At 46.3% G+C, this 25,051-nt stretch overlaps 1 protein-coding gene across 7 annotated transcripts in view; it reads right to left on the reverse strand.

Annotated features, from left to right (window-relative positions):
* CELF6 (CUGBP Elav-like family member 6) overlaps nt 1–24,711 on the reverse strand; it is a gene marked incomplete at both ends in the record, with an annotated part of 28,199 nt that extends 3,488 nt beyond the window's left edge. For all 7 annotated transcript variants that reach the window (XM_080692005.1, XM_080692008.1, XM_080692007.1 and 4 more), the window contains 3 exons: nt 10,317–10,365; nt 20,499–20,581; nt 24,450–24,711. In XM_080692005.1, coding sequence (XP_080548131.1) covers nt 10,317–10,365; nt 20,499–20,581; nt 24,450–24,711 — 394 coding nt within the window. The remainder of the gene's footprint in view (nt 1–10,316; nt 10,366–20,498; nt 20,582–24,449) is intronic.
* Nucleotides 24,712–25,051: the final 340 nt, after the last annotated feature.

Genomic DNA, 25,051 nt, shown 5'->3' on the forward strand with positions numbered 1-25,051 from the left:
TCATGAGGTGTTTGTCGATTTGTTGATGTCGTGTATGTGTGTTGGGGGGGCTGCAGTTCATATATGTGGCAGGTAAAATATGTTTCAGCAGAAAGAGTCCTGGCCCCAGTCCAGAGAGGTACTAGCCAGGGATCCCAAAGGAGAGGAGTGGGTAACACATGTCTGGCCGAAGTTCTGGAGGAGGAGCCAACCTTTCATGGCAAGAGTAAAGTCCAGTGATTATTCTTTGCTTCTGGGGGTGTTAGCCACAAAATAGTGCCCTTGGAACAGGTCATTGGTTTCCCAACCTTTTTTTTTTTTTAAATCAGTGGAATACATTGTTCCAACAAAAATATTGGGATGAAACTCCAAATGTAGCAGAAAAGTAGAACTGCTCTGACTGAAGCCAGAAAAAGGAGGCTAAAGTCCCTCCTGCTAGATCTCCCCCTAGGATGCCCTGGATGGGACTGCAAGAAAAGCCCTTTGAACCACTGACCTAGAAGACAAAGAACAACGTATAAAGGGGGTCTGAGATCATCCTGTTCAGAAACCCGAGAAGACAGGGAAGGTCTTTCATGAATCTCTTGACCAGTCTGAGTTCATGGCTTTGCCTTCACACTGGGGACAGGGAATTAAACCCAGAAGTTAGTGTTCTTGTTCTGAGCTATTACACTAATACATGTTCATGTGACTACTGAAGGCCTGGAAGGGGCTAGAGAAGATCACAGAGCCTTCACAGCCCTGATACCCTAATTTATAGTGCAGTTGTATCACTGGGTAGTGTCTGCCCATCACACCTGGATGTCACGCCACCTGAGCCAGCATCCAGGTAAACCTGTGTAAGAAGCGGAACTCCCTCTCAGATGGAGCCCTAACTCAGGGAAGAGGCTTGGTGGGTGGTGGTAATCTGATCCTCCATCTGTGCTTCCCCTGCTGCTCCTTTATGCTGATGGTGGTCAGCTCAAGCTTAGATCACAGCCCATGTAATTCCCTGGTCCTTCTTTCCCCTTGAGAATTTCCTGAATTAAGAATTTCTGTCTTCATGTCAGGGCACTGACCCTGTGGTTCTGAGCTATATAGGATTTGACATTAAAGTGATTACCCACTACAGGCCGGGCTCTGTGCTTCCTGTATCCTAGGTGTCATCTTGAATCCTGGCATCTTCTTGGCCACTTTACAGGGACTCTGACAGTGTTTAACAGGAGGATGAGCTGGGCCACAGTGACCATGAACCACAGGTAATCCAGAAAAGATGGGACATGTTTTCTAAAGAAGCCTAAAGAGATCAAAGAAGGTACAGGCTGTACCCCTAAGTAGAAGGCTCCAAATTCACATCCCTGAAGATATAGGGCTGATTCATGCTCACACAGAGAGATGATAATGATGGGATATAGCCTAGACAAATGAATTTCCTTTAGAGTCAAACTCTACCCGTTTGATAAAAAGAGGATGCTACAAGCCTGATGCAGCGCCACATGCCTGTAACTGCAGCTACTGGGGAGACTTAGGCAAGAGAATGGCATGCTTGAGGCCAGTCTTGGCAACTTAGCAGGACCCTGTCTCAAAATAAAATACAAAAGGCTGGGGATGTAGCTCAGTGATTGGCTAGCATGGGCAAGGCCCTGGATTCAGTTAGTATCACATACACAAAGGAATGAAGGGAAGAATGAAAGAAGGGAGGAAGGAAAGAAGAGAGGGAAGAAGAAAGGGTCAGAGATGTCTAAATAAGAACATCCTTAGCCAGATGCGGTGGCGCATGCTTGCAATCCCAGTACTTGGGAGGCTGAAACAGGAGGGGCATGGGTTTGTGGCCAGCCTCAATTACTTAGTGAGGCCCTCCACAACTTAGTGAGATCCTGTTTCAAAATAAAAAATAAAATATAGGGCTGGTGCATAGCTCTAAGGTAGAATGCTCCTGGGTTCAATCCCTAGTACCGCAAAAATGAATGAATGAATGAATGAATGAATGAATGAATGAATAAGAGCATCCCACATATGGTGGGCAGGTCCCCAGAGAGATGGGAATATCAAATATAAAGGCTCAACCTTCATGGAATGAAAGGAATTGGAAGACAGCATCAGTGTGGGATTGAGACATAGTTGGAAAACCTTGCAGTTGAATAGTAAGACTGTTGGCAATTTATGTGTACTTCTTGTTCTTCTACCAACTATTTTTTAACTCAAAACAAGTGGCTTCGGCTCTCAGAAGCCCATCTCTGTGAATCTGCCCTTTGCAGCTTGCCATAGCAGTTAGGAATTCTAACACACAAATGAATGGAAGGGTGGAGAGCTCAGAGGTCCAAGTGGAGTCAGTCAAGTCCATCTACTAGAGAAAGAGTGCCAGGGATGCCATTCAAGAAACAGCTTTGCCCAACGTGTTCAAGTTTCTGCTTCTCACAGCCACTCACTTGCATGTTGGTGAGATGCCTTAAATGTAGGGACAGTATAGAAGGTCTCAACCTTTAAGCACCAACCCCAAGCCCATCCTGAAAAAGAGTAGTACACCTTTCAGTTCAGAACTACCCCCACAAAATCCTGCTAGTGGTAGCAGTTGTGGCAATGCAACTCTCCTGTGGTGTTATTAGTGATGACTGTCATATAAGAAGCCAAGGAAGACTGATTAAAAAAAGGAGTGAAAGAATATCCAGGACAAGCCACATGGCGGCACATACCTGTAATCACAGTACTTAGAAGGCTGAGACAGGAGGACAGCAGGTTCAAGGCCAGTTTCAGCAACTTTAGAGACCCTTGGCAGCCTAGTGAGACTTTGGTTCAAAATAAAAAATAAAAGAGGGCTAGAGGTATAGTTTGGAGGTAGAATGCTTCTGGGTTCAATCCCTAGTACCACCAAGAAAAGAAAAAAGGAAAAAAGAAAGAAATATCCAGGACAAATGGAGGCTCGTGGCCAAATCTGATAAGCATCAAAAAGGCTGTAATTTTGAAAGCAAACAGAAACTCAAAAACCTGTTAGAACAAATAAATGAATTCAGCAAAGCTGCAGGATACAAAATCAACACTAAAAAATCTGTTGCCTTTGTATACATTAACAATGAATAATCTGAAATGAAAATTAAGTAAACAATACCATTTAGAATAGCAACAAAAAGAGTAAAATACTCAGAAATAAGCAACCAATGAGGTGAAAAACATGCACACTGAAACTACATGTTGCTGAAATAAATGAAAAGATATCCCATATTCATGGATTGGATCCTAATATTGAACTTAATATTGTTAAGATATCAATACTACCCAAAGCAATCTATAGGTTTAATGTAATCCCTAGAAAAACCCAATGACGTTTTTTGCAGAAATATAAAAGGCCACCTTAATATTCCTATGTCATCTCAAGGAACCTCAAATAGCCAAACAAAATACTGGGAGGAAAAAAGAACAACATCCTTCTTACAAAGCTACAATACTCAAAACTGTGGTATTGGCAAAAGGACAGCCATATAATTCAGTGAAACAGAAGATATTCTTTATCCTGACCCAGAAGATCCAGTAGATAAAAAAAAAAAAAAACAAAAAAAGGTGGTCTAAGCCTCAGCTTCCAGGTCAACTTAAGAGAGAATCTGAGCTTTCAGAGAGGCATTTTACTTTTGCAGGCTGCATGCCTGTACCCGAAAGGCAGTGTCATATTATGAGGGGTTTGCTAGAGTTCCCTGCACCCTGCTGAATAGTGTGATGAAAATCAGCTTTGGGTGATCTTCTCTGAGCCAAGCAGCAGAAAAGCGCCTCACTTTACCTTGAGAGATAGGACACATTTTGGGAAGTGAAGAGCCAACTTAAGAGACATCTCAAGCACTGCTGTGAAACCTACTTAGTCAAGCCTTCATGGGAAAAAGGCTTTTCAGAATTAAAGTCTAAGGGCCGAAGACTTATGTGACTGTAAGCTAAGTGTGATAAGACAACTGCTGCTAAAGTCCGTATCTAATTTAAGTCAGAGAATATGTTCTAGTATTATAACATTCTGAATTTTCTACTTTGCAATTCAACTTTAGGGCTAGGGCTGTAGCTCAGTGGTAGAACACTTGTATGCATTGCGTGTACCAGGTGCACGATTTGGCCCCCAGCAACACACACACACACACACACACACACACACACACACACACACACTCAACTTTAACTCAAAGATTAGTTGTTAGCCATGCATGGTGATTCATGCTTGTAATCCCAGTACTTGAGAGGTTCAGACAGGAGGATCACAGGTTTGCAGCCAGCCTCACTCAGCTACTTAGTAAGGCCCTTTGCAACTCAGTGAGACACTGTTTTAAAAATATAGAATAAAAAATAGGGTTGGGGGTATAGCTTGGAGGTAGAATGCCCCTGGGTTCAATCCCCAGTACAAAAAAAAAAAAGATTATTTATTAGACACTAAATAAAATGGGATCCTAGAAAGAATTTGAAAAGATAGCTAGATAGTAATAGTAAAAGATAGCTAGGTAGTAATATAATAATATATTATCAAAACTAAGGCTAATATCTAACAAAATCCTTGTAAATTCAGGCAGAAATTACTTTAAAAAGCTGGGCATGGTGGTACATGCCTGTAATTCCAGTTCTTGGTGGGCTGAGATAGGAGGATCACAGGTTTGAGATCAGCCTCAGTAACTAATCTAGACCTTGTTTCAAAAAAATAAAATAAAACGGGCTGGGGATGTAATGCAGAGGTCGAATACCCTGTGGCTCAGTCTCCACAAGAAGGAGGAAAAGAAGGAGGAAGAAGAGGATGAGGAGAAGAATAAATCATTTAATAATTATAGAATGGTGCTAGGAGGGATAAAACCAAATTTCAAGATTAGAAAAGAGAGGCAACGCTTGGGAGGCAGAGACAGGAGGATCGCGCAGGTTCGAAGCCAGCCGTGCGCGCTGGCTTAGGAGACCCTGTTTCCAAATAAAAATGTAAAAATAGGTCTGGGAGTGTAGCCCAGAGGTAGAAGGGCTTCCAGGAACCCCAGTACCACCAAAAAAAAGAAAGAAAGAAAAGAAAAGAGAGGCAAAATGCTGGGTGTGGTGGTGCACACTTGTAATCCCAGTACTTGAGAGGCTGAGACAGGTGAATCGAAGGTTTGAGACCAGTCTTAGCAGCTTAATGTGGCCCTCAGCACCTTAGTGAGATCTGTTTCAAAATAAGAAAATGAAAAGGGCCGGGGGGAGGGCTGTAGCTCGGAGTAGAATTCCCTGATACACCACACACACACACACACACACACACACACACACACACACACGAAGAGAACATGGATTGATTACCTATTGTATTTTTGTATCTTAGGTATCTTGGATACAGAAATATTTGCTGAGTAAAAAGTACAGTCAAGTTGGGAAGTAGAACAGAGCAATTACTGTTGTGATTTATGAATTCACTGATTTTTTTGTTGTTGTTGTTTTGGTACTAGGGATGAAACCCATGGGGCATTCTACCTCTGAGAGACACCCCAGTCCTATTTTTTTATTTTGAAACAGGGTCTCACTGAGTTGCAAAGGGCCTCACTAAGTAGCTGAGGCTGTCCTTAAACCACAGTCCTCCTGTCTCAGCCTCCCAAATGCTGGAATTACAAGCATGTGCCACCACGCTTGGCTCCATTGATTTTATCATTTTTTTTCAGTACAAGAGGCTGAATCTAAGGGAATCCATCTCTGAGCTACACCTTCAACACTATATTTTTTGAATTTTGAAACAGGGTCTCACTAAGTTGCTCAGAGACCTTTTTAAGTTGTTGAGACCGGCCTTGAACCTTTGTCCCCCCTGTCTCGGCCTCCTAAGTACTGGGATTACAAGCATGCTCCACCACATCGGCTTATATTATGAAATTTGAAAGAGAGGAAAAAACATAGAGGAGTTCGATAATTTTGAAGATTTTATCTTATGACTAAAAATGTACTTTTCCTGTATGACTGTACTTATGGTTTAACTTATTATTAGTGTTTCCAAAATAGAAATAAAGTTAAGAAAAGTCAAATGCAGTCCCTATGACAAATAGAAAATAAACTTACTTAGTTACCACCATTGCCTGAGGGATTTGACCTCAAGTAGTCTGAGATTAACATTTTAAAATCCACAGACCTTGGTTTTTTTTTTTTTTTTTTTTTTTTTTTTGGTACTGGGGTTCCTGGAAGCCCTCCTTCCTCCGGGCTACACTCCCAGACCTATTTTATATTTTTGAAACAGGGTCTCTTACGCCAGCACGGCTGGCTTCGAACCTGCGCGATCCTCCTGTCTCCGCCTCCCAAGCGCGGGGATTACAAGCGTGCGCCACCACGCCCGGCAGACCTTGGGTTTTTATGAAGGCAGACTTTACTTAAAGACTGGCTCTCTATGTTGTTCAGGCTGATGACCAACTCCTGAGCTCAAGAGATGCTCCCAGCTCAGCCTCCCAAATAGCTACAACTATAGGTGTTCTGCCACATCCAGCTTCTGCAAACATTTTAATGTCTACCTTTAAAGGCAGCCAAATGCTGAGGAAAAAGTTTTCCATACTATGTCTGTTTGATGTAGAAATGGGTGCCTTTACTGTGTTAGGAGATAGTTTCATTTTAGAAAAATTAGATTATTTTCCTTTAATAGTATACTGCTCAATGTGTAACTGCCACAGAATGTAAAATATAGGCCCAGAGTGTGGAATAATGCAACAGCATGGAACGTGGCTGCAGAATTTATAGGAACCGGCTGGGCTACATTAAAACAGTCTACAGAGGCCCGGGTGTATAACTGGCACTTGGATAAAAGTGTCTCCAAGGCTATGGGGGACGGCCATGGAAGAAGAGGAGCCTAATGTTATATATACATCAGGCAGATCCTGATGTATTGTTATCATTATTGTATTTTGGGCATTGAATTCCCAAGCATTAGCAATAACTTCTAAATGTAACACAACATATAGTATGTATGGTGGTTATTCTACCACAAATCTCATGTTTATTGATTAAAAGTAAGAATAGTGCTACTCTTTTGCATTGGCATCAAAATTCAAAAGACAGAACATACAGTAACTATTTTTGTTAAAAAAAAAAAAAAAAAAGCTCATATGTGCAAGATGGAATACTCCTTTATGGCAGATGGGGAATCACAATCTTTGGGCCAAAGAAGTAAACCTGAGAGATTTGCTTAGATTCTTAACAGTGCTAATTTTTTTTGTTGGGGGGGGGGGGTTGAACCCAGGGACATTCTACCTCCCAGATATACCCCAACACTTTTTTATTTTTATTTGGAAACAGGATCTCTCTAGGTTTCTGAGAGTCTTGCTAAGTTGCTTAGGCTTACTGATCCACTTAAAAAATAAATAAAAAATAAACCAGCCGAGCATGGTGGCGCATGCTTGTAATCCCAGCATTCAAGAAGCTGAGACCAGAAGATCATGGTTCGCGGACAGCCTCAGCTACTTAGTGAGGCCCTCCACAATTTAGTGAGACCCTGTTTCAAAAATAAAGAATAAAAAGTAGGGCAGGGAGTGTAACTCAGAAGTCATATGTCTCTGGGTTTCATCCCCAGGCCTGCAAAACAACAATAACAACAACGACAATAACAACAACAACAACATTTAATATAATTAAAATGTAAATTTGTTGCCGAGCGTGGTGGCACACACTTGTAATCCCAGCACTTGGGAGGCTGAGACAGGAGGATCGCATAGGTTTGAAGCCAGCCTCAGCTACTGAGTGAGGCTCTCAGCAACTCAGTGAGACCCTGTTTCCAAATAAAATATATATAAAAAAAATAGGTCTGGGAATATAGCCCAGAGGTAGAAAAGCCCCTGGGTTCCACCTCCAGTACCACAAAAATAAAAGTAAATTTGTTATTAAATGATGATAATCTTGCCCCCTTATGGTTACCTACCTGGACTCCTGTAGCTTAGATGGAGATCTCTGTTTAAGGGAAGAAAAATGTAGTAATCCCTTCCAGAAGGAAGTAGTGGCATTGTGGAGAATTATATTTACCTCAATATCCCCTTATCACTAACACTAGTATCCTCATCAGATAAAAAAAAAAAAAAAAACCATTGTATTTTTTTGTGTGTGGTACTGAGAATTGAACCCAGAGGCATTCTACCTCCGAGCTACACCCCCAGACTGATTTTATTTCTTATTTGGAAACAGGGTCTCGCTAGGTTGATGAGAGTCTCACTACTTTCGGAGGCGGTTCTCAAACCTGCAATCCTCCTGTCTCCTGCCTCCCAAGTACTAGGATTACAAGTATGTGCCACCAACGCCCGGCTTCAGAGACCATTATTAACCAACTATAAATGAAGGGCTTTAAGGAATAATAAAAATAGGTAGGCTCGCTGGCTTAAATATATCAGCACAAGTGTGACTGCTCATTCTGAAGGTTTGTAGAATGGTTAGAGTCCCAGAACAAAGACTTGAATGAGACAGGCTGTCCTACACTGGTCATGTGTTACATTTCATTATTATTATTATTATTATTATTATTATTATTATTATTATTGGTGGTACTGGGGTTCCTGGAAGCCCGTCTATCTCCGGGCTACACTCCCAGAACTATTTTTATTATTTTTGGAAACAGGGTCTCCTAAGCCAGCAAGGCTGGCTTCGAACCTGCGCGATCCTCCTGTCTCTGCCTCCCAAGCGCGGGGATTACAAGCGTGAGCCACCACGCCCGGCCATGTGTTACATTTCAAAAGCAAAAGTTCAAGACCAGACTTCCCAGAGTGGGCTAGGTCCCCTTGCTTGTGACCCCGCAGTCCTCCTAGGACTTCTCCTTGAGGAGCACGGGTTGCACTGAAGCGTGACTCCTCGTTTACTTGTCTTGCTCGTGGGCACAGAGCTGCACATGGCCGGGTGCCAGGTCTTCCTTGCTCACATTTGTATTCCTTATGTGACGTTCCTCCGAAGATGTTGGTTGGAAGGTCGAATAAATTATAGATCAACCTTTTTGTTTCTCAGATTATTCTTACACTCTTGGGTGATTTATCTAGGGGACTGTCTTGTGATTGATAACTAACGGAATTTCCCAAGGATCAGAAAGTCTTGGAACATACAAACCAGAGGATTTGTATGCAGCCTGGAACATCTCAAAAACCTGTCTGGTAAGAATGAGACAAGAAAGGAGTACGTGTGTGTGGAAAGGAGGAGGAAATTGGAACTATCTTTCCAAGACAAAGTGAGAGTGATAACATCTTGACAAGGGAGTAAGAATCAGAAACCAAAGGTCAGGGAATCTAAAAGGATGTGTCAGTATTCCACAATGGAGCCATGAAGCCACCAGAACCCCCTATAGGTATGGACATTGAGCTGAAGTCTGAGAGGGTGTACAGAAATAATAGGTGTCAATAAATATGCATATCAAGGCAGCATGGTGCCACACAAACCGTAATCCCAGTACTTGGGAAGCTGAGGCAGGAGGATCACAGGTTTGAGGCCAGCCTTAGCAACATACAAGACTCTCGGCAACCTAGTGAGACTCTATTTCCAAATAAAAAAAATGTAAAGGGCTGAGTGTGTAGCTTGAAGGTAAAATACCCCTGGGATCAATCCTTAATACCACACACAAAAAGATTTGAATACCATTTGGGTTCCATTTTCTCCCTGATCTTGGGCGACTTCTTTCATCCATCATATCTATGACTGATTTGTTAAAGACAGGAAGAGAGTCTTACTCAAGGGCATGAGATAGCAGACATCAAGGAGGGATACGCAGATAGAGACCTTGGAACAAAATAAGACCCAAGGAGGAGAAATACACCAAGCACTGACGCAAGAAGCCAGAATTGCCATTCCAGCATGGAAGCTGGCCAGATTCCAGCTGGTTGTTAGAAAGTTCTCTGCCATGACTGTTCTTAAGAAGCAGTGGTCTCTCTACCCGGAAATAATGCAGTTAAAAAACTTTCCAAGACTTTCCATGGTCCTTAGCATAGAGTCAAGTTCTTGACATGGCACAAAGCCTGTCATCTCGGCCTCATCTTTTACCACTATTAACCTGACAACCACAGTAAGGAATGAATGGCTTCTGCTCAGAATGGACTGGTTGTCTAGAATTAGAAGAATCTGGAAAAGGTGAAATAATTCTGGCCTGATCCTTTGAAAGAACCTATCATTTCTACCTGATAAAACAGGGATGACTATTCTCCAGGGACAAGGGGCCAAGAATTCCCTTCCTCTATCCCCAATCGCTGCTTCTGTTTTACAGAACCCCACCCCTCCTCATTCGGAGCTGGGATGGCTGAGATGTTTTGGGGGCTGAGCCACTCGGGGCCCCATTTGTCCCCCCGGCCCAGAGAGAATCTTGTAATAAGGCGTGGATAGGACTGAAGGAGAAGCCCACCATCCCCTGCATGAGTGACACTCTGAAGTTCATCAAACAGGAAAGTTACCTCCTCGGCCCTCACTGGCAGCCGGCTTCACTTGGATCGGACGATTCATCTGAAAGACATTGGACCAACACACCCATTCAGAATGATGGACTGGTCCCGGAGCCCTGGCCTCACCTCCCCTGGATTCCTCAGGATCGGAGCCCTGGCCCCTTTGAACTCTTCGTTCCACCACTCCCACTGGCATTATAGGTTTCCTCCGAGATTCCTTCCTTAAACCCAGGAATTTAGGAAATGCTAAAACATGGAGGGATGGGTGGCCGGAAGCTCAGTGTGAGCACAGGATGGGATGGGGCAGCTAGAGAGATTCTTCTGCCTTGTCCTCTGAACAGGGATGAGTGAGGCCTATCTCTCTGGCTCCTAGACTTCCATAAAGGCTTTGGATGAGAGGAATTGGGTGGGAGGATGTAATTGATACTGCACATTTGTGTTTTATGTCTAAAACTGAGACTATAATGCTATGTGTTATTTAGATTAAACAATCTGGAAATCAGATTTAGTGCTATCTATCCCCAACGCTGCCATTTCATGGTTGTATGACGTTACGTAAGCCACCTTCTCTCTCAAATTCAATTCATCAAGTGGAGAAAACATGCCCAAGCTTCCCTGTCGCCATAGTCCTTGCCTTTGCCCCCACCACCCCTGCCTGGGCTCGCCGTCCTGCGGGTGCTGGAGTTCTGGAAGGCGCCCTCCTCGGCCCTTACTTGTCTCGAGCTTTTCAAGCTTGCTGGATCGTCTCATCCACACCCGCAGCCCCAGCTCCTACCACACAAGGATGACTCAGAGCTCCGCATCTGCAGCCCACACTCTCCTGAGCCTCAGCCCCGCGATCCCAGCGGCTTGCTGGGCATTCTGACTAGACAGGTCCACTCAACACACCCAAACCAGAGCTCATCTCTTTGCTCAAATCTGATTCTCCCAGTCACCCCAGCCATAACCCTGGAAAGCAGCTTGACTTCTCCCTCCATTGCTTCCCCCCTCCAGCCAGTTTCATCTTTTAAGGGTTCCCTAATCACAGGTGGTTACAAATCACCTGGGAACCATATTAGACTCTCCAGCCAGGGGACTGTATACTTTGAAAAAGCTCCTAGGTGATTTTAGTATATATCCCCCCACGTCCCCATCCCCCAACCACCCTAAGTGAATTCATGATTGAACCCCCGTCTCACCTTCCTCTCATGGGTGTTGTGGGGATCACATGAGGTAATGGGAACGCAAAAGGTCTTGGTACACTGCCAAGAGTTGGGTGCGTGGGATGTGAGGAGTTATTGTTGGGGGGCAGACAGCTGAGTGCCAGGAGGAAAAAACAGCAGCTTTCCAGTTCATGGAGGAAGGGGTACTGATGCCCATCTGGCCTGAGAAGGTGATGATCTGACCCCCTCCCCTCAGGAAATGCACTGCTTCTGCACCAATCAGGGGCCACTCCATCCCCTATCAATGTGCTCGTTGCCGAGACAACAGGCAGCTTCCTGTTACCATAGCCACAAGTGCTACCTAGTAACCATGGTAACGCCCTGGCAGTCACAGTTGAGCAATTTCCTTTGGATCAAATTTGGAGGTAGGAGGGGTAGGGAGGACTTATTTTAAAAAAAATAAAAAAGGAAAGGAAAGGAAAGGAAAACAGGCCTAGCCTGAACCAGCACCATCCCCCTCCCACCCAGGGCTCTGACACACCCACCCGCTGGTGGTGGAGCACCTGCAGTGTACCAGGCTGTGGGTGGGGGCCGAGACACCGACAGGACTCAGGTTGCAGTCTAGAGGGGATGACAGATCAATCCAAGCAGATCAGGGCGAGCTGGACAGGTCTGGACTGGCCTGGACCAGGGACCAGGAAGACAGGACCCGTCCCTGAGCATGGCCACCTGTGACTGTGGAGGAGAGACCAAGAGACAGAGCCATGGGAAGCAGAGACACAGGAGAGACACAGGAAGACAGAAATGATGGGAGAAAGCAGAAGACAGACCTAGAAAGGGGCAAGGAAAGAGAATTACTGGTGGGAATGGGAAGGAAATGAGGGGATGAGGGGTCAGGAAGCCCTGCGAAGAGGCAGGGAGCAGCTTGGCAGGGAAGAGGGAAAGAGGGGTAGAAGCCTGGGGAAGAGGGCAGTGAGGGAGAGCAAGACCATCATTATTTTATTAGCTCTTAAATAGATGCTGAGAATTTCTCTCTGGAGCCTAGAGTGATGAGCACATGTGACAGCAGCTGTTTCCATAGCAGCTGCCTCCTGGCTGGGTTTCCTGGGAGATGGTGCTCATTGGTGCTCCAGGGGACTCCCCTTTCCCTCCTCCCACCCACTCAGCACCCTCTGATGAAGAGTGGGCATCAAGTGGTACATGTACATTCCCCTGTGGACTTGGCAGGGTCCACGCCTCGAGGCTGGAAGCCTCCCTTCCGCCGCTCAGGCTGGCTGCCAGCCTTTTGGGAAATCTGTGACCAGCCTCAGGCTGGCTCCTTCAGGGGAGAAAGTGATGTTGTAGAATGAGAGCCTTTCCTTGTGGGCTCATACAAGGGAAGATTATGCAACAATTTCTGGAGAGCCCACCATTTGCCAGGCCCTTCCTGGGGCACTTTATATACATGGTCTCCAAGTCCTTCCAACTGTTTGGCAATATAACACCATCGTTCCCACATTTTATTATTTTGCTACTGAGGGTTGAGCTCAGGGATATTCTACCTCTGAGCTATCCTCCTAGCCCTATTTTATTTTTTTATTTTGAAACAGGCTCTCACTAAGTTCTGGAGGGCCTCACTAAGTTGCCGAGGCTGGCTGTGAACCTGCGATCCTCTGTCTCAGCCTGCCAAGTACTAGGATTACAAGCACGCAGCACCACACCGGGCTTGTCCCCATATTTGAGATGAGAGAGCTGAGGCTGAGGGATATCAAATCACTTGTCTAAGATCACATAATGGGAAAGTGGTCCAGCTAAAAGTTACTCCCAGGTCTGTCTTACCAAAGTCCAAGATTTTTGCATTGTGCTACTCAAATTCATTGGTTTTTATTTTGTTTTGGTGTTGGAGATTAAAGCTGGGGGCATTCTACCTTCAAACTATACCCCCCTCCAGTTCTTTTAATTTTATTTATTTATTTGTTTTTTGTTGTTTTGGTGGTACTGGGGTACCCAAAAGCCCTTCTACCTTCGGGCTACACTTCCAAACCTATTTTTACATTTTTTTATTTGGAAACAGGGTCTCCTAAGCCAGCGCGCGTGGCTGGCTTCGAACCTGCGCGATCCTCCTGCCTCTGCCTCCAAGTGCGGGGATTACAGGCGTGCGCCACCACGCCCGGCCCAGTTCTTTTTGTTTTGAAACAGTGTCTCACTAAGTTGCTGAGGAGCTCCCTAACTTGCTTAGGCTGGCCTCAAACTCGCAATCCTCGTGTCTTCAGCCTCCTAAGTATTGGGCCAACTCCCTTCTTTTTTTTTTTCTTTTTTCTTTTTTTTTTTTATGTCTAGGGATGGAACCCAGAGGTATTCGAACTCCCCTGCCCTATTTTTTATTCTTTATTTTGTTTGAAACCAGGTCTCACTGAGTTGCAGAGGGCCTCACTAAGTAGCTGAGGCTGTCCGCGAACCGCGATCCTCCAGTCTCAGCCTCCCGAATGCTGGGATTACAAGTGTGTGCCACCTCGCCCAGCTCCAACTCCCTTCTTAATGGGAGTTAAATTATGAGGCACAGAGAGACCAGGACCTCAGACTAGTGTGAGGTAAACAGTTTAGAGTGAAGCTACCTCCCGCTGTAAAGGCTGACTAAGGAAAAGCTTCTTTTTATTGGGGGGGGGGCGGTACTGGAGATTGAACCCAGGGGCATTTTACCTTAAAGCCATATGCTAAACCCTATTCATTTATATATTTATTTATGTGGTACTGGGGATTGAACCCAGGGGCATTCTGTCTCTGAGCTATACTCCCAGCCCTATTTTTATTCTCTATTTTGAAACAGGGTCTCACTAAGTTGCAGAGGGCCTCACTAAGTAGCTGAGGCTGTCCACGAACCTGCGATCCTCCTGTCTGTTTCCCAAGTACTGGGATTACAAGCATGTGCCACCATAGCTGGCTTTATTTTTTTTAAAAAACAGAGTCTTGCTAAGTTGTTGAGGGTCTTGCTAAGTTGCTGAGGTTTGTCCTCAAACCTGCCATCCTCCTGTCTCAGCCTCCAGAGTAATGGAATTCCAGGTGTGTACCACCATGCCTGGCTGGGTAAAGCTTCTTGAGGGAGAGTGTTTGACCTGAGCCTTGCAGGACTGGGTCACTGGCCATGGGAAGATAATGGGAGCTGAGCCCTCTAGATGGCTGGGAAATGGGCAAGGTCCCACCTAGCACAGAGAAAGCCAGAGTAGAGCAAATTGCTTCTTAAGTCAGATGTGGATTTAAATTCTGGCTATATCACTGTCAACTTCTCTCAGGTCTCTGAGCCTCAGTATTCCCTCTTATAAAGATTGAATCATGAGCCTTCCTTCTGGGTTGTGATGCAAATGACAATGTCTAGGTCTCAGTAGTAGGTGCCCCATATGTGATACTGTGTGTGTGTGTGTGTGTGTGTGTGTGTGTGTGTGTGTGTGTGTGTTGGTAAAAACTGAAAGGCAGGCAGGGGCCAAATCAAGGCAGCCTGTAAAAGTCATTCCAAAGAATTGTGATTTTGTTGTATTTCAAAGGCAATAAGGATCCTGGTATGGTGGTGCATGCCTGCAATCCCAGTACCCAGGACAGGATAATGGCAGGCTTGAGGTCAGCTTTGGTAACCTAGCAAGACCCTGTTTAAAAACAAAACATAAAAAATGACTGGTTGTATAATTTGGAGGTAGAATGCCTCTGGGTTAAATCCTCAGTACCATTAAAAAAAAAAAAAAGCAGCAGCAGCAGCAATCCAGATCCAGGTGAGGACATTAAGCAGGGGGAAGATCTAGCTAGTCTTGTCTTAAAAGCAATCCATTATGCAGAGAAATGATTGGGAAGAGAGTGGTTAGAGGCAGGAAGGCCAGTGATAGAGGTAAGAGATGAGGGTGACTTGGATCAGGCTGGAAGGAAATGGACAGATTCTATAGTTACATAATTCTCCTGGAGATGACACCAAGGGAGAGGAGGGAACGTTGGCTGACTCTTAGGTTTATGACTTGGGAATTGGAGAAGTCAGCTGTTTGGGAGATTGGAGGTACAGGGAAAACCCAAGGAGAGGAACCCAAGAGAACAAGTACAGAATCGGGGAGAGTAGTGCTCCCCAGCACTCAGCCTTAGCCCCGTGGGGCAGTGGTCCCGGAGGCCCATTTCTGCCATGGTCAGGGGAGGGGTCTGGGAGCGGGAAGAAGTCATCAGGACTCCCTTTTGAGGAAAAGAGGGCATTGGCTCCTCAGCCGAGAACTTATCGTGGGACTTCAGCTGAGCGTTTGCCCTGGCTGAGCACCTGTTCCCTCGAGGGTTTCCCAGATGGAGGTCAGGCCCGTGTCTGCTTCAGGGCCCCGGAGGGGAAATTAAGGCAGAGAATATAAAAGACAGGAGAGAATAACCTGTTCCAGGCAATGCAGCAGGGAAGGCCAGAGGCAGTGCAGACATGCACAAGGCCATTATCCTTTGGCCCAGTGACCGAGCAAGACCCCACCTCAGCTGCCTGCTTGGCTTGTCTAAAATTCCTGCCTTTGGGCTTGGTGCCATCCTCTTCAGACTCTTCAGTCTCACAGCTGACTGATCCTCCTCTACCCTGAGTGCTCCTCCCTCACACAGAAAAGAGTTCTTTCTACCTCCAAGCTATATCCCCAGTCCTTTTTTAGTTTTTCATTTTGACACAGGGTCATGCTAGTTGTGGAGAGTCTTGCTAAGTAGCCGAGGCTGGTTTTGAACTTCCAATCCTCCTGTCTCAGCCTCTCAAGTACTAGAATTACAGGTGTGTCCCACTCCACCTGACTAAGAGACGATCTTTGATAGCTGACAAAAATTGGCAGTGGGCAAGTGGAGGGATGCTAAGAGGGCGTCTCAGTCTTGCAGACCCTATGAACTCTCCCCTGGGGATCCAATTTTCTCTTTGGGGCCTGATCCAGCTGTTTTTGGTCCTGGGCCTGACTCCAGCAGAAGCCCAGATTGAAGTCTTGTCTCTGCTTCTCCAGCAGGTGGCAGCTTTGCCCAGGACCCGGTGCCTCTAGAGAGCTGGGCACCCATTCCTCCCCAGGCCTGAGTCCAAGTAACTAAAGTTGCTGCTACCCCTGGCAGGCTGGGAGGAAAGATTGATGGCACAGACATTGCTGAGGCTGGCCAATGCCGCCATTGATTTTCATTTATGAGAATAATGAAATATTAATTTTCACTTCGTTAAGCTGGGGAGGGTGAATAAAGCCAATCTTGACAGTACCAGGGGAAGCCAAAGCATGTTGGACATTTGGAGATGGAAGGGTGGTAGAAGGATGTCCCCAGTGGCTACCCTCTCAAGACCACTGTCTGCCACCACGTTTGCTTGGTAACAATGCAGTCACTATATGAATGAGTTCTGAAGCCACATTAACTCTGCCTGAAGCCCAGCTCTTCCCATTGGTCACTATATAACCTTGGGCAAGTCACTTGATCTTTTTTTAATTTTTAATTTTTTATGGTACGGGGGATTGAACCCAGGGACATTTTATATCTGAGCTACATTCCCAGCCCTTTTTATTTATTTATTGAAACAGGGTCTTGCTAGGTTGCTGAGAGTCGCATTAGGTTGCTGAGGCTATCCTCAAACTTGTGATCCTCCTGTCTCAGCCTCCCAAGTACTGGGATTACAGGTTTGTGCTACCATACCTGGCTAAGTCCCTTGACAAAAAAAATATGTATATATTCACATACATATCTATGTATATATACTTTTATTGGTGCATTATAGTCTCCCATCATAATGTAGCTGAGAGTGATAGGGACATAAATAGATGCAGCACTTGGCGAGCTTTCTCAGGGCTGCCTCCCCACTCTTCCCCTTCCCCATACACGATATTGAAATTGGCATTGGAATTCTCACCTATGCACATAACATCAGTGGGAGCGTTTCCTTCATTGATTCTCCTTCCCTCCTCCACCACCCTGCCCTATAAGCCCATCACTCCGCTGGGGTTTCTCCTCCATTATCAAAAGCCCCTATCGTGTCCTGATTACCACCTAGCTTCCACACATGGTATAAAACATATGAACCTTCACTCCCTGTGACTGGCTAATCTCACTTAACAAAATGTTCTCTAGGTCCATCCATTTTCCTGCAAAGTTCATAAGTTTGTTCTTTATTGCTAAGTAGAATTACATTGTGTGTGTATTCCGTAGTCCCTTGACCTTTTGTGGTGTGTGTGTGTGTGTGTGTGTGTGTGTGTGTGTGTGTGGTACTAGGGATTGAACCTAGGGGCATTCTATTTCTGAGCTGCACTCCCAGTCCTATTTTAATTTTGGTTAGAAACAGGGTCTCACTAAGTTGTGGAGGGCCTCAGTAAGTGGTTAAGGCTTGTTGTGAATCTGTGATCCTCCTGTCTCAACCTCCCAAGTACTGGGATTATAGGTGTGCATCACCACACCCAACATAATTTGATCTTTAAGGCACAGTTTCCTTGTTCGTTAAATGGAGATGCCAATAACAATACTTTCTTCATAGAGGATTAAATGAAAGCCAGGCGTGGTGGTGCACGCTTGTAATCCCAGCATTCGGGAGGCTGAGACCAGAGGATTGCGGTTCGTGGACAGCCTCAGCTACTTAGTGAGGCCCTCTGCAACTCAGTGAGACCTGGTTTCAAAATAAAGAATAAAAAATAGGGCAGGAGGTGTAGCTCGGAGGTCGAATGCCCCTGGGTACCACGCCCAGATGCGCGTGCAAAAAAAAAAAAAAAAAAAGAGGATTAAATGACTCAGAACATGAACATGAAAAGTACCATGAACACTGGAATCAATAGCTGTACTATTATTTTCCTTGTCTCCCCCCTGAAGTTCTCCCTGTGCTCTGGCCTTCAAGTCCTTATCTCAGGTGCTCTCATCCACACGGAGCTCTCCAGGTACCCCTCATCCCGTGGAGCGCTGTGGCTTGTTGAGATTTTTCTCCAAGAGTTCCTCTTAATTTTTTTAGTGCCTCACTTTGGCTTTCAGGACAAAGTTCAAATCTCTCAGCTTGGCACTCAAGGTTTCCTCTTCACCTGCTGCCCACTCCAGATCTTCTCTCTAGCCTGGCCCATGCTCTGGCAGGTCCTGCCCCACAGTCCCACCCCACTTCACACCCACCTGTTCCTCTGTCTCTGCACCACCTTTACTGTGCTGTTTCCCACATGGATCTTCCAGCTTGCCTCACAGACTCTGGTTCTAGCAGCGGGAGTCATTTGCTCCCATGGTTAGATGAATGATGACTTCTACTGCTGCTACAAATGTTGCTGTTACTACTCTTGCTACTACTACCACCAGCTAACCCGTACTGCTTATTTTCTTCCAGGAATTATGCTAACCACTTTGCATGGCTTAGCTCATTTAATCATTCTAAACAGCCTTTCATATGTAAACATTGAACTCTATGAATTTAGTCTTACCCAAGAAGAAACTTAGGTTCAGAAGTAAAGACTTCCCAAGGTCACCCATGTCTGTCTGACTCCAGCATACAGAGGGCTGGTGATGGTGATGAATTGGTGTTACTTGGCGCTGAGTCTTGAGAGTGAGGCTCCAGTTACTAGGATTGCTTGATCAACTCTTGGCAAAGCGCGTTCTGTTGCTGGACAGCTCCAGTATATAGAAGTGACTTTTTTATACTGAGCTGTTCATTAACACTCGCTGATTCTGGTCCTGCCATCTGGGGGACACCCATAGAATCCCAAGTCCCTCTTCGAAATCTAAAGACAGTTACCCCAGCAATCGCACTTATTGAGATCTTATTCCATACCAGGCACTTACTTGCTAAGCCTCGATTTATGCTCCGTGAGCTAGATGTTAGTGTGACCCACTCCTTAAAGATGATGAGACTGAAGCTCAAGATTCCAAGTCATGTATCCAGAGACATGGAACTGGTGAGTGGCAGAGTTAAGTTCAAATCTACATCTTGAGGCTTATAATCAGTGTTCATTCCCTCCTCTCTCCCCACTTCTGGGAATTGAACCCAGGGGTGGTCTACCTTTGAGCTACACCCCCAGTACTTTATTATATTAAATTTTGAAAAAAAAATCTTGCTATTTTGCTGAAGCTGTCCTCGAACCTGTGATCCTCCTGTCTTCACCTCCCAAGTACTGGGATTATAGGCATATGCAGCCACACTCAGCTTAAAACCAGTGTTCTTAATTACTGTGTTGTGATGCCTCCTATTTTAAGTTCCACTGAAACATTACCCATCTCCTCTAGCTACGTAGCCCAAATTCCTTCAAACCATCATTCTAGGACATGTTTTGTGTCTTCAGTCTATCCTGGCGTCTTTCTGGTAACACACTAACCCTCTTAAATCTGAGGCCTAGAATGGACATAGTTTCAGGTTTGGCCTGCCAATGGCATTTGAATAGTGCTGCTGTGCTAGACACACCACTCCTTGGACAAAAGAAAATGAGGCTGGGCAGGTGACTTGGTCTTGGTAACCCATGCTAGCTCTGAATGGTTATACTACTAATATCCACCATGTGGACAATAGGTCCCATTGTGCCTTTTGTCCAGTAATTATGCATTAGCCAAGAACAGAGCAGGTGTCATTAGTGTCTACAAGCCTAGTTTCCTATATAATCAGGTAGCCCCTTAATTTGGCCAAGAGTTTGAAGTGTGAAGGAAAGGCGATCATTGTGAATCAAGGCACGCCCCCCAAAATCATTACAGGAAGCAGACCAGAGGAAAGTACTATCAGGCACTCTAGGACTGGAGGAAATGGGATGGATACCAGCCCAGTGGAGCCTCTCCCCCATGTAACTATGTGCATGCTCACATCAGTGACAAAGGGTACCTGGAGCTATGATTTTAGCAAAGGTAAACAAATTCTAGCTAAGCCCACAAAACTGATGCCTCTCCTAAAAGATGTGGTGGAACACTTGGCCCATGGGGCTGGAGCCTATTTCTTTGAACCAGAACATGGAGCATAACACAGAACATGTAGTTGTTGAGGGCAGAGGTAAGCCTTCTTCTAGAAAAATAACTCTGCTTCTACTTGGTCCCAACCACGCCCCACACTGCTGCTCTGGCATGCACATCAGGCACTGTCCCCAGCCTAAGTGCCCCCCCCCAGTTCTGGTGGACTTACCCCCGGCAGGGTCTTCTGCTCGTGCAGTGCACTCTGGGCCTTGAGAGCAGAGTCCCGGGCGCAGTAGGTGAGGAAGGCACAGCCTGAGGAGGAAGAGGCTGGCTCAGGGAGTTTCCTGAAACCCCCAAATGCTCTTCTTGGAAAGACCCCATTAAGTCAACAAACTCAAGGCTGCTCCCTGTTAAACAAGACCACTGCTTCTGAGGAGCCTTTTCCATCTCCCACTTCCTCTGAAGGGAGAGTCTTTGCGTGCCTAGGGACCAGAATCCCAGGCTCTGGCTTCCTCTCCGTTGCTCCTGATCTCCTTCCCAGGGAGCATATGTACCCACACCCAGTCACATGCTCATACAATCCCACATCTCCCTCCCACTCCAGCCATAAGTCCAATTGGGGTTAAACCTCCCTAAGCAGCTTTGCTTTCATCTTTAACCCAGACTGCCCTTCCTTTTTGGATCTAGACTCTTGGAGTCTCCTAGGATCAGCCTCAATTCCTTTCTAGTTCAGGTTCAGATGGTAGGAGGCAGAAAAGGAAGAGGAGGGTTGGGGGCTGAGCCCAGGACCTCACAGTTCCCTCTCAACACCCCCCCTTTTCTGAGTTTGAAGTGAGGGAATGGATTGATCTGAGGCTTGTAAGGTCTGGTCTGAGGGCTTCTTGTAGGTGAGAGCTTCCAGAGAACTCCTAATTCTATCCAAGAAGCTTAATCATTCATTTCTCCCAGGGCTCAAGATAGAGCCTTTAAATTTTTTTTAACTAAGGGGTATTCTACCTCTGAGCTACACCCCCAGCTCTTACTATTTTTTATTTTGAAATGGGGTCTTGCTAAGTTGTGGAAGTAGCTACAATTCTGTCTCAGCCTCCCAAGTACTAGGATTACAGGTGAGCACCACCATACCCGGAGACCTACCTCTCCTTTTGCAGCCTCAGAACCTATAGCCTGCAAGAAAGCACTAAGGCAGGGGTCTTTTGTCTTTCAGTACTCACGGTGCATCCGTGCATTCAGAAATTACTGAATACTTGCTCATTATGGTGGGGTATCATGATGGGTTTGGGGATAGAGAGGTAACGAGATAGATGCATTCATTGTCCTCACGGGGATTAAATGACAAATCTCAAGGGACCTGAGTCCAAAGGGCTGGGGAATGTCTCAAAGAAAATAACTTAGTTGTCAAGAATAAGAACATTGAGTCCTGAAGAACCAAGCAACAAGAAGGGTGGTGACTATTTCAGGCAGAAGGAACAGCATATATGAAGACTGAGCCAAACCTTTAGTGTTGGGTAAATGGATGGAAGGCCAGAGTGGTTGGAAGCTGGGGAACGAGGGCAGAGTGGCTGGTGAGGTATGCGGGAATCAGGTCATATGTAGTCTTATGGGCCCCAAATCAGATTGTGAACTTTTTTTCCTAAGAGAAATGGAGAGCCACTAAAGGGTTTTAAGCAGGTTGTGACATGATAAGATCTATGTTTTTGAAAAAAGCCTTTTGAGTGTAGGAAGGAGAGGGACTGAAGGAGAAGAAAGTGGATGTGGGAAGCCATTAGGAGCTTGGTGTAGTTTTCCACTTAAACCTCAGCAGCCTAAAAAAGCAAATGGAAAGAGTGTTTTTCTGGTGTCTTTTAGGAGACTGCCTCCCTAAGATGGATGGGGAAGTTATCTCATTCATTGAGCAAAGGGATTCTAGAAAACTCTTGGCCAAAATCTTGCTCTATCACTAGGGAAACTGAGCCCAGAAAGTGTGTCAGTGGCAGAGCAGAATTTGGAATTATCTTTTCCTTTCTTTTTATCCTTTTTTTTTTGGGGGGGGGTGATACTGAGGATTGAACCCAGGGCCTCTTTTAAGCTCTCTAGCACTGAGCACATCCCCCAGCACAGCACTACAATTTTCATTTTTTTTTCTTTTTGGCAGCAGGGATTAAAACCAGGAGCTAAATCCTCAGCTTTTTTTATTTTTTATTTTGAGCTAGGGTCTTGCTAATTTTCTGAGGGTCTTACTAAGTTGCTGAGGCTGAACTTGAATCTGCAATCCTCCTGTCTCAGCCTCCCAAATATTAGGATTATAGGCATACATCATAGTGCATGGCTAACATTTGGAATTTTCTAATTCCCAGGCTGGAGCTGTTTTCAAAGCACTGTGGCTACCTCCCTCAGTAGCCAGCCATCAAAGAAAAATGAATCACGCTAGCTTTCAGATGTCACTGTTACTGTGGAGAGGGTAGGGGAGATGTTGACTTGGAGACCCTCCATAATCACTTTGCAAGGCAAGATTTGCCTTGGAGTAGTGCAGGTTGGTTTGGAATGTAAGAAGAATTACAGCAAGATGAGGAGAGAGAGGATGAGGGCACAGTTCAGGTCGTGTTTGAATGAGAATTAAAGGTATTCTATACACTTCCCTTATAGTAAAGATAGCCTAGAAAGATTACCTTTGTACTTAAATGCTGGACCAATGTCCAGAAAATAAAATGAGTTACTATAGGTGAGCAGACAGACAAACAATTGGGCTACATTATAAGGAATCTGGATGTTGTGATCTTTTCCTTTCATGGCTCCTTTAACATAATTCCACCCAAAGGGTGGAAGCTGTACACCTACCCAAATAGTTCTGGCCTTTCTATGGATATATTCCAGAAGGCTCTATATTAGTGTGCCAAGGAATCCACCCTGCTAAGGTCTCTCCACTGGAAAAAAGTGGAATTCTGATTCCAGTTCTTAGCTACTAGGAATGTATCCTTAGCTGCTACCCAAGACCCGTTACTCCTCCCTTAGGAAAATCATGGAGGATAGTTGGTGACCCTTCACCACCCAAAACCTAAAACCACAGTATGGTGGTGATGTGCTGAGATAAGGGTGTTTCTCTTCAAATGATCTCCCCTTCCCCTCCCTATGAATGACACAGGACTCTGGCTCTGTTACTCCAGCCCAGCCTGGACAGACTTTTCTGCATGTAAACAAGCCTCCTCCCTCTCTCCACAGGAAAAAGGGGTGTGGCCAGACAGGACCATGGTGCCTCTGTCTTTCAGTAAAGACAGAGAGATCTCCCCTTCCTCTTTAGCCTCACCTGCCCTAAGAGTACTCTGGTCTGGGACCAGCCTGGGAAGGAAGGAAAGCAGGAGGCCATCAAGAGGATCAGGAAGAAGCAAAGAAGAGCACAAGATGGGGAATTAGAGGAAGAAGTGTGGGTTTAGCTAAGGGAAAACCCAAGATGAAGGGGAAACAGGGTCACAGGAATTCCCAGCTGAGATTGGGGTTCTGGACTCAAATCAGAAGAGCTAATGGGTGATGGGATTCTGGCAAAGGATAAGAGAGACTGGGATTATTGTCAAACATGAGGGGAACATTTGGAACTGAGAACCTTCTGGGAGGTGATTAGATTTTTGCAGTTAGAAAGGTCTAGGGTTGAAGAAGAGAAGAGTTTGGGTCGACGGGGTTTTAGGCTGATAGTGTTGAGAGTCAAATGAAGGCTCTGGGGGCTCGCTGGAGTTGGAGACCAGAGGAGGGGTGTGTGGTTAGGACTAAATGAGGTGGCATTATATGGAGGGTTAGGGAATGCCTGGGCCCAGGTTTCACAAGAGTGAGTGTATTAGAGAGGGAGAAGGTGGAATAAGTTTCCAAATTCCAGTATTTGGGATGTCTGATTCGAGGGCTGGTGGTGAAGTCCAAGAGAGAGGCAGGGACTCTTGGGATGCGAGAGGTGAAGGTTAGAGATTTGGAGGTTAGAGTGAAGAGAACATGTTAAGAGACCAGATTGATGATCAGAGGGAAGATGTCACAAAAAATTACGGGGGGGGGGGGTCCGTGATCTAGAGAGAGGGCAAGGCTGAGGTGGGGCAGGTAATGGACTGGTGTTGGACTGGCTCTAACTCAGGTTAGGGTTGGGTCCGCAGCTTGGGGCTGGGGTTGGGCTGGGCTGCACTCTAATTGGATTGGGGCTGGGCTGGGCTGGGCTGACCCCGCGCACCTTTGTGGAGGCCGGTGAGCCGGTCCTTCAGCACCGTCAGCTCGTAGATGCGGCCGAACTCCTCGAACAGCGGCTTGAGGTCCTGCTCGTCCAAGCCCCGCGGGATCTGCCCCACGAAGAGCTTGATGGCGTCGTGGTCCTTCATGGGCACGGCGGGACCTGGGTTTAGCCCGCTCATGCCGACGCCGCTATCCGCGGTGCTGAAACCCAGGCGCGGGCCGGGGCCGGCGGCGGGCGCAGACCCTCCGGGTGCCGCGGCCATGTCCCCGCCCAGGCCGCCCTCCCGCCGGTCCCACCGGTCCCGCCTGTCCCGCCGTCCCCTCCCTAGACCGTGGCGAGGGCCGGGGGGGAGGGGGCGGGGCCGGGCGGCGAGGGCGGGGGGCTGCACAGGGGGCGGGGTCCGGGTGCAGGGGCGTAGAGGTTGCGGGGCGGGGTGGCAAGGGGCGGGGCCGGGGGCGGGGCGGGCCGGAGCGGAGGCGGCGGGACGCTGGGGTCCGGCTGGAGGTCCCCGCGCGGCGCTCTACGGGCTCCCGCCCGAGCTCGCGGAGCCGAGCCCCGAGCCCCAGCCCCCGTGCTTGGTGACGTCAGGCAGCTGGCCGCGG

The sequence above is a fragment of the Muscardinus avellanarius genome, assembly GCF_963383645.1.
Source record: "Muscardinus avellanarius genome assembly, chromosome: 3".
NCBI classification, from domain to species: domain Eukaryota; kingdom Metazoa; phylum Chordata; class Mammalia; order Rodentia; family Gliridae; genus Muscardinus; species Muscardinus avellanarius.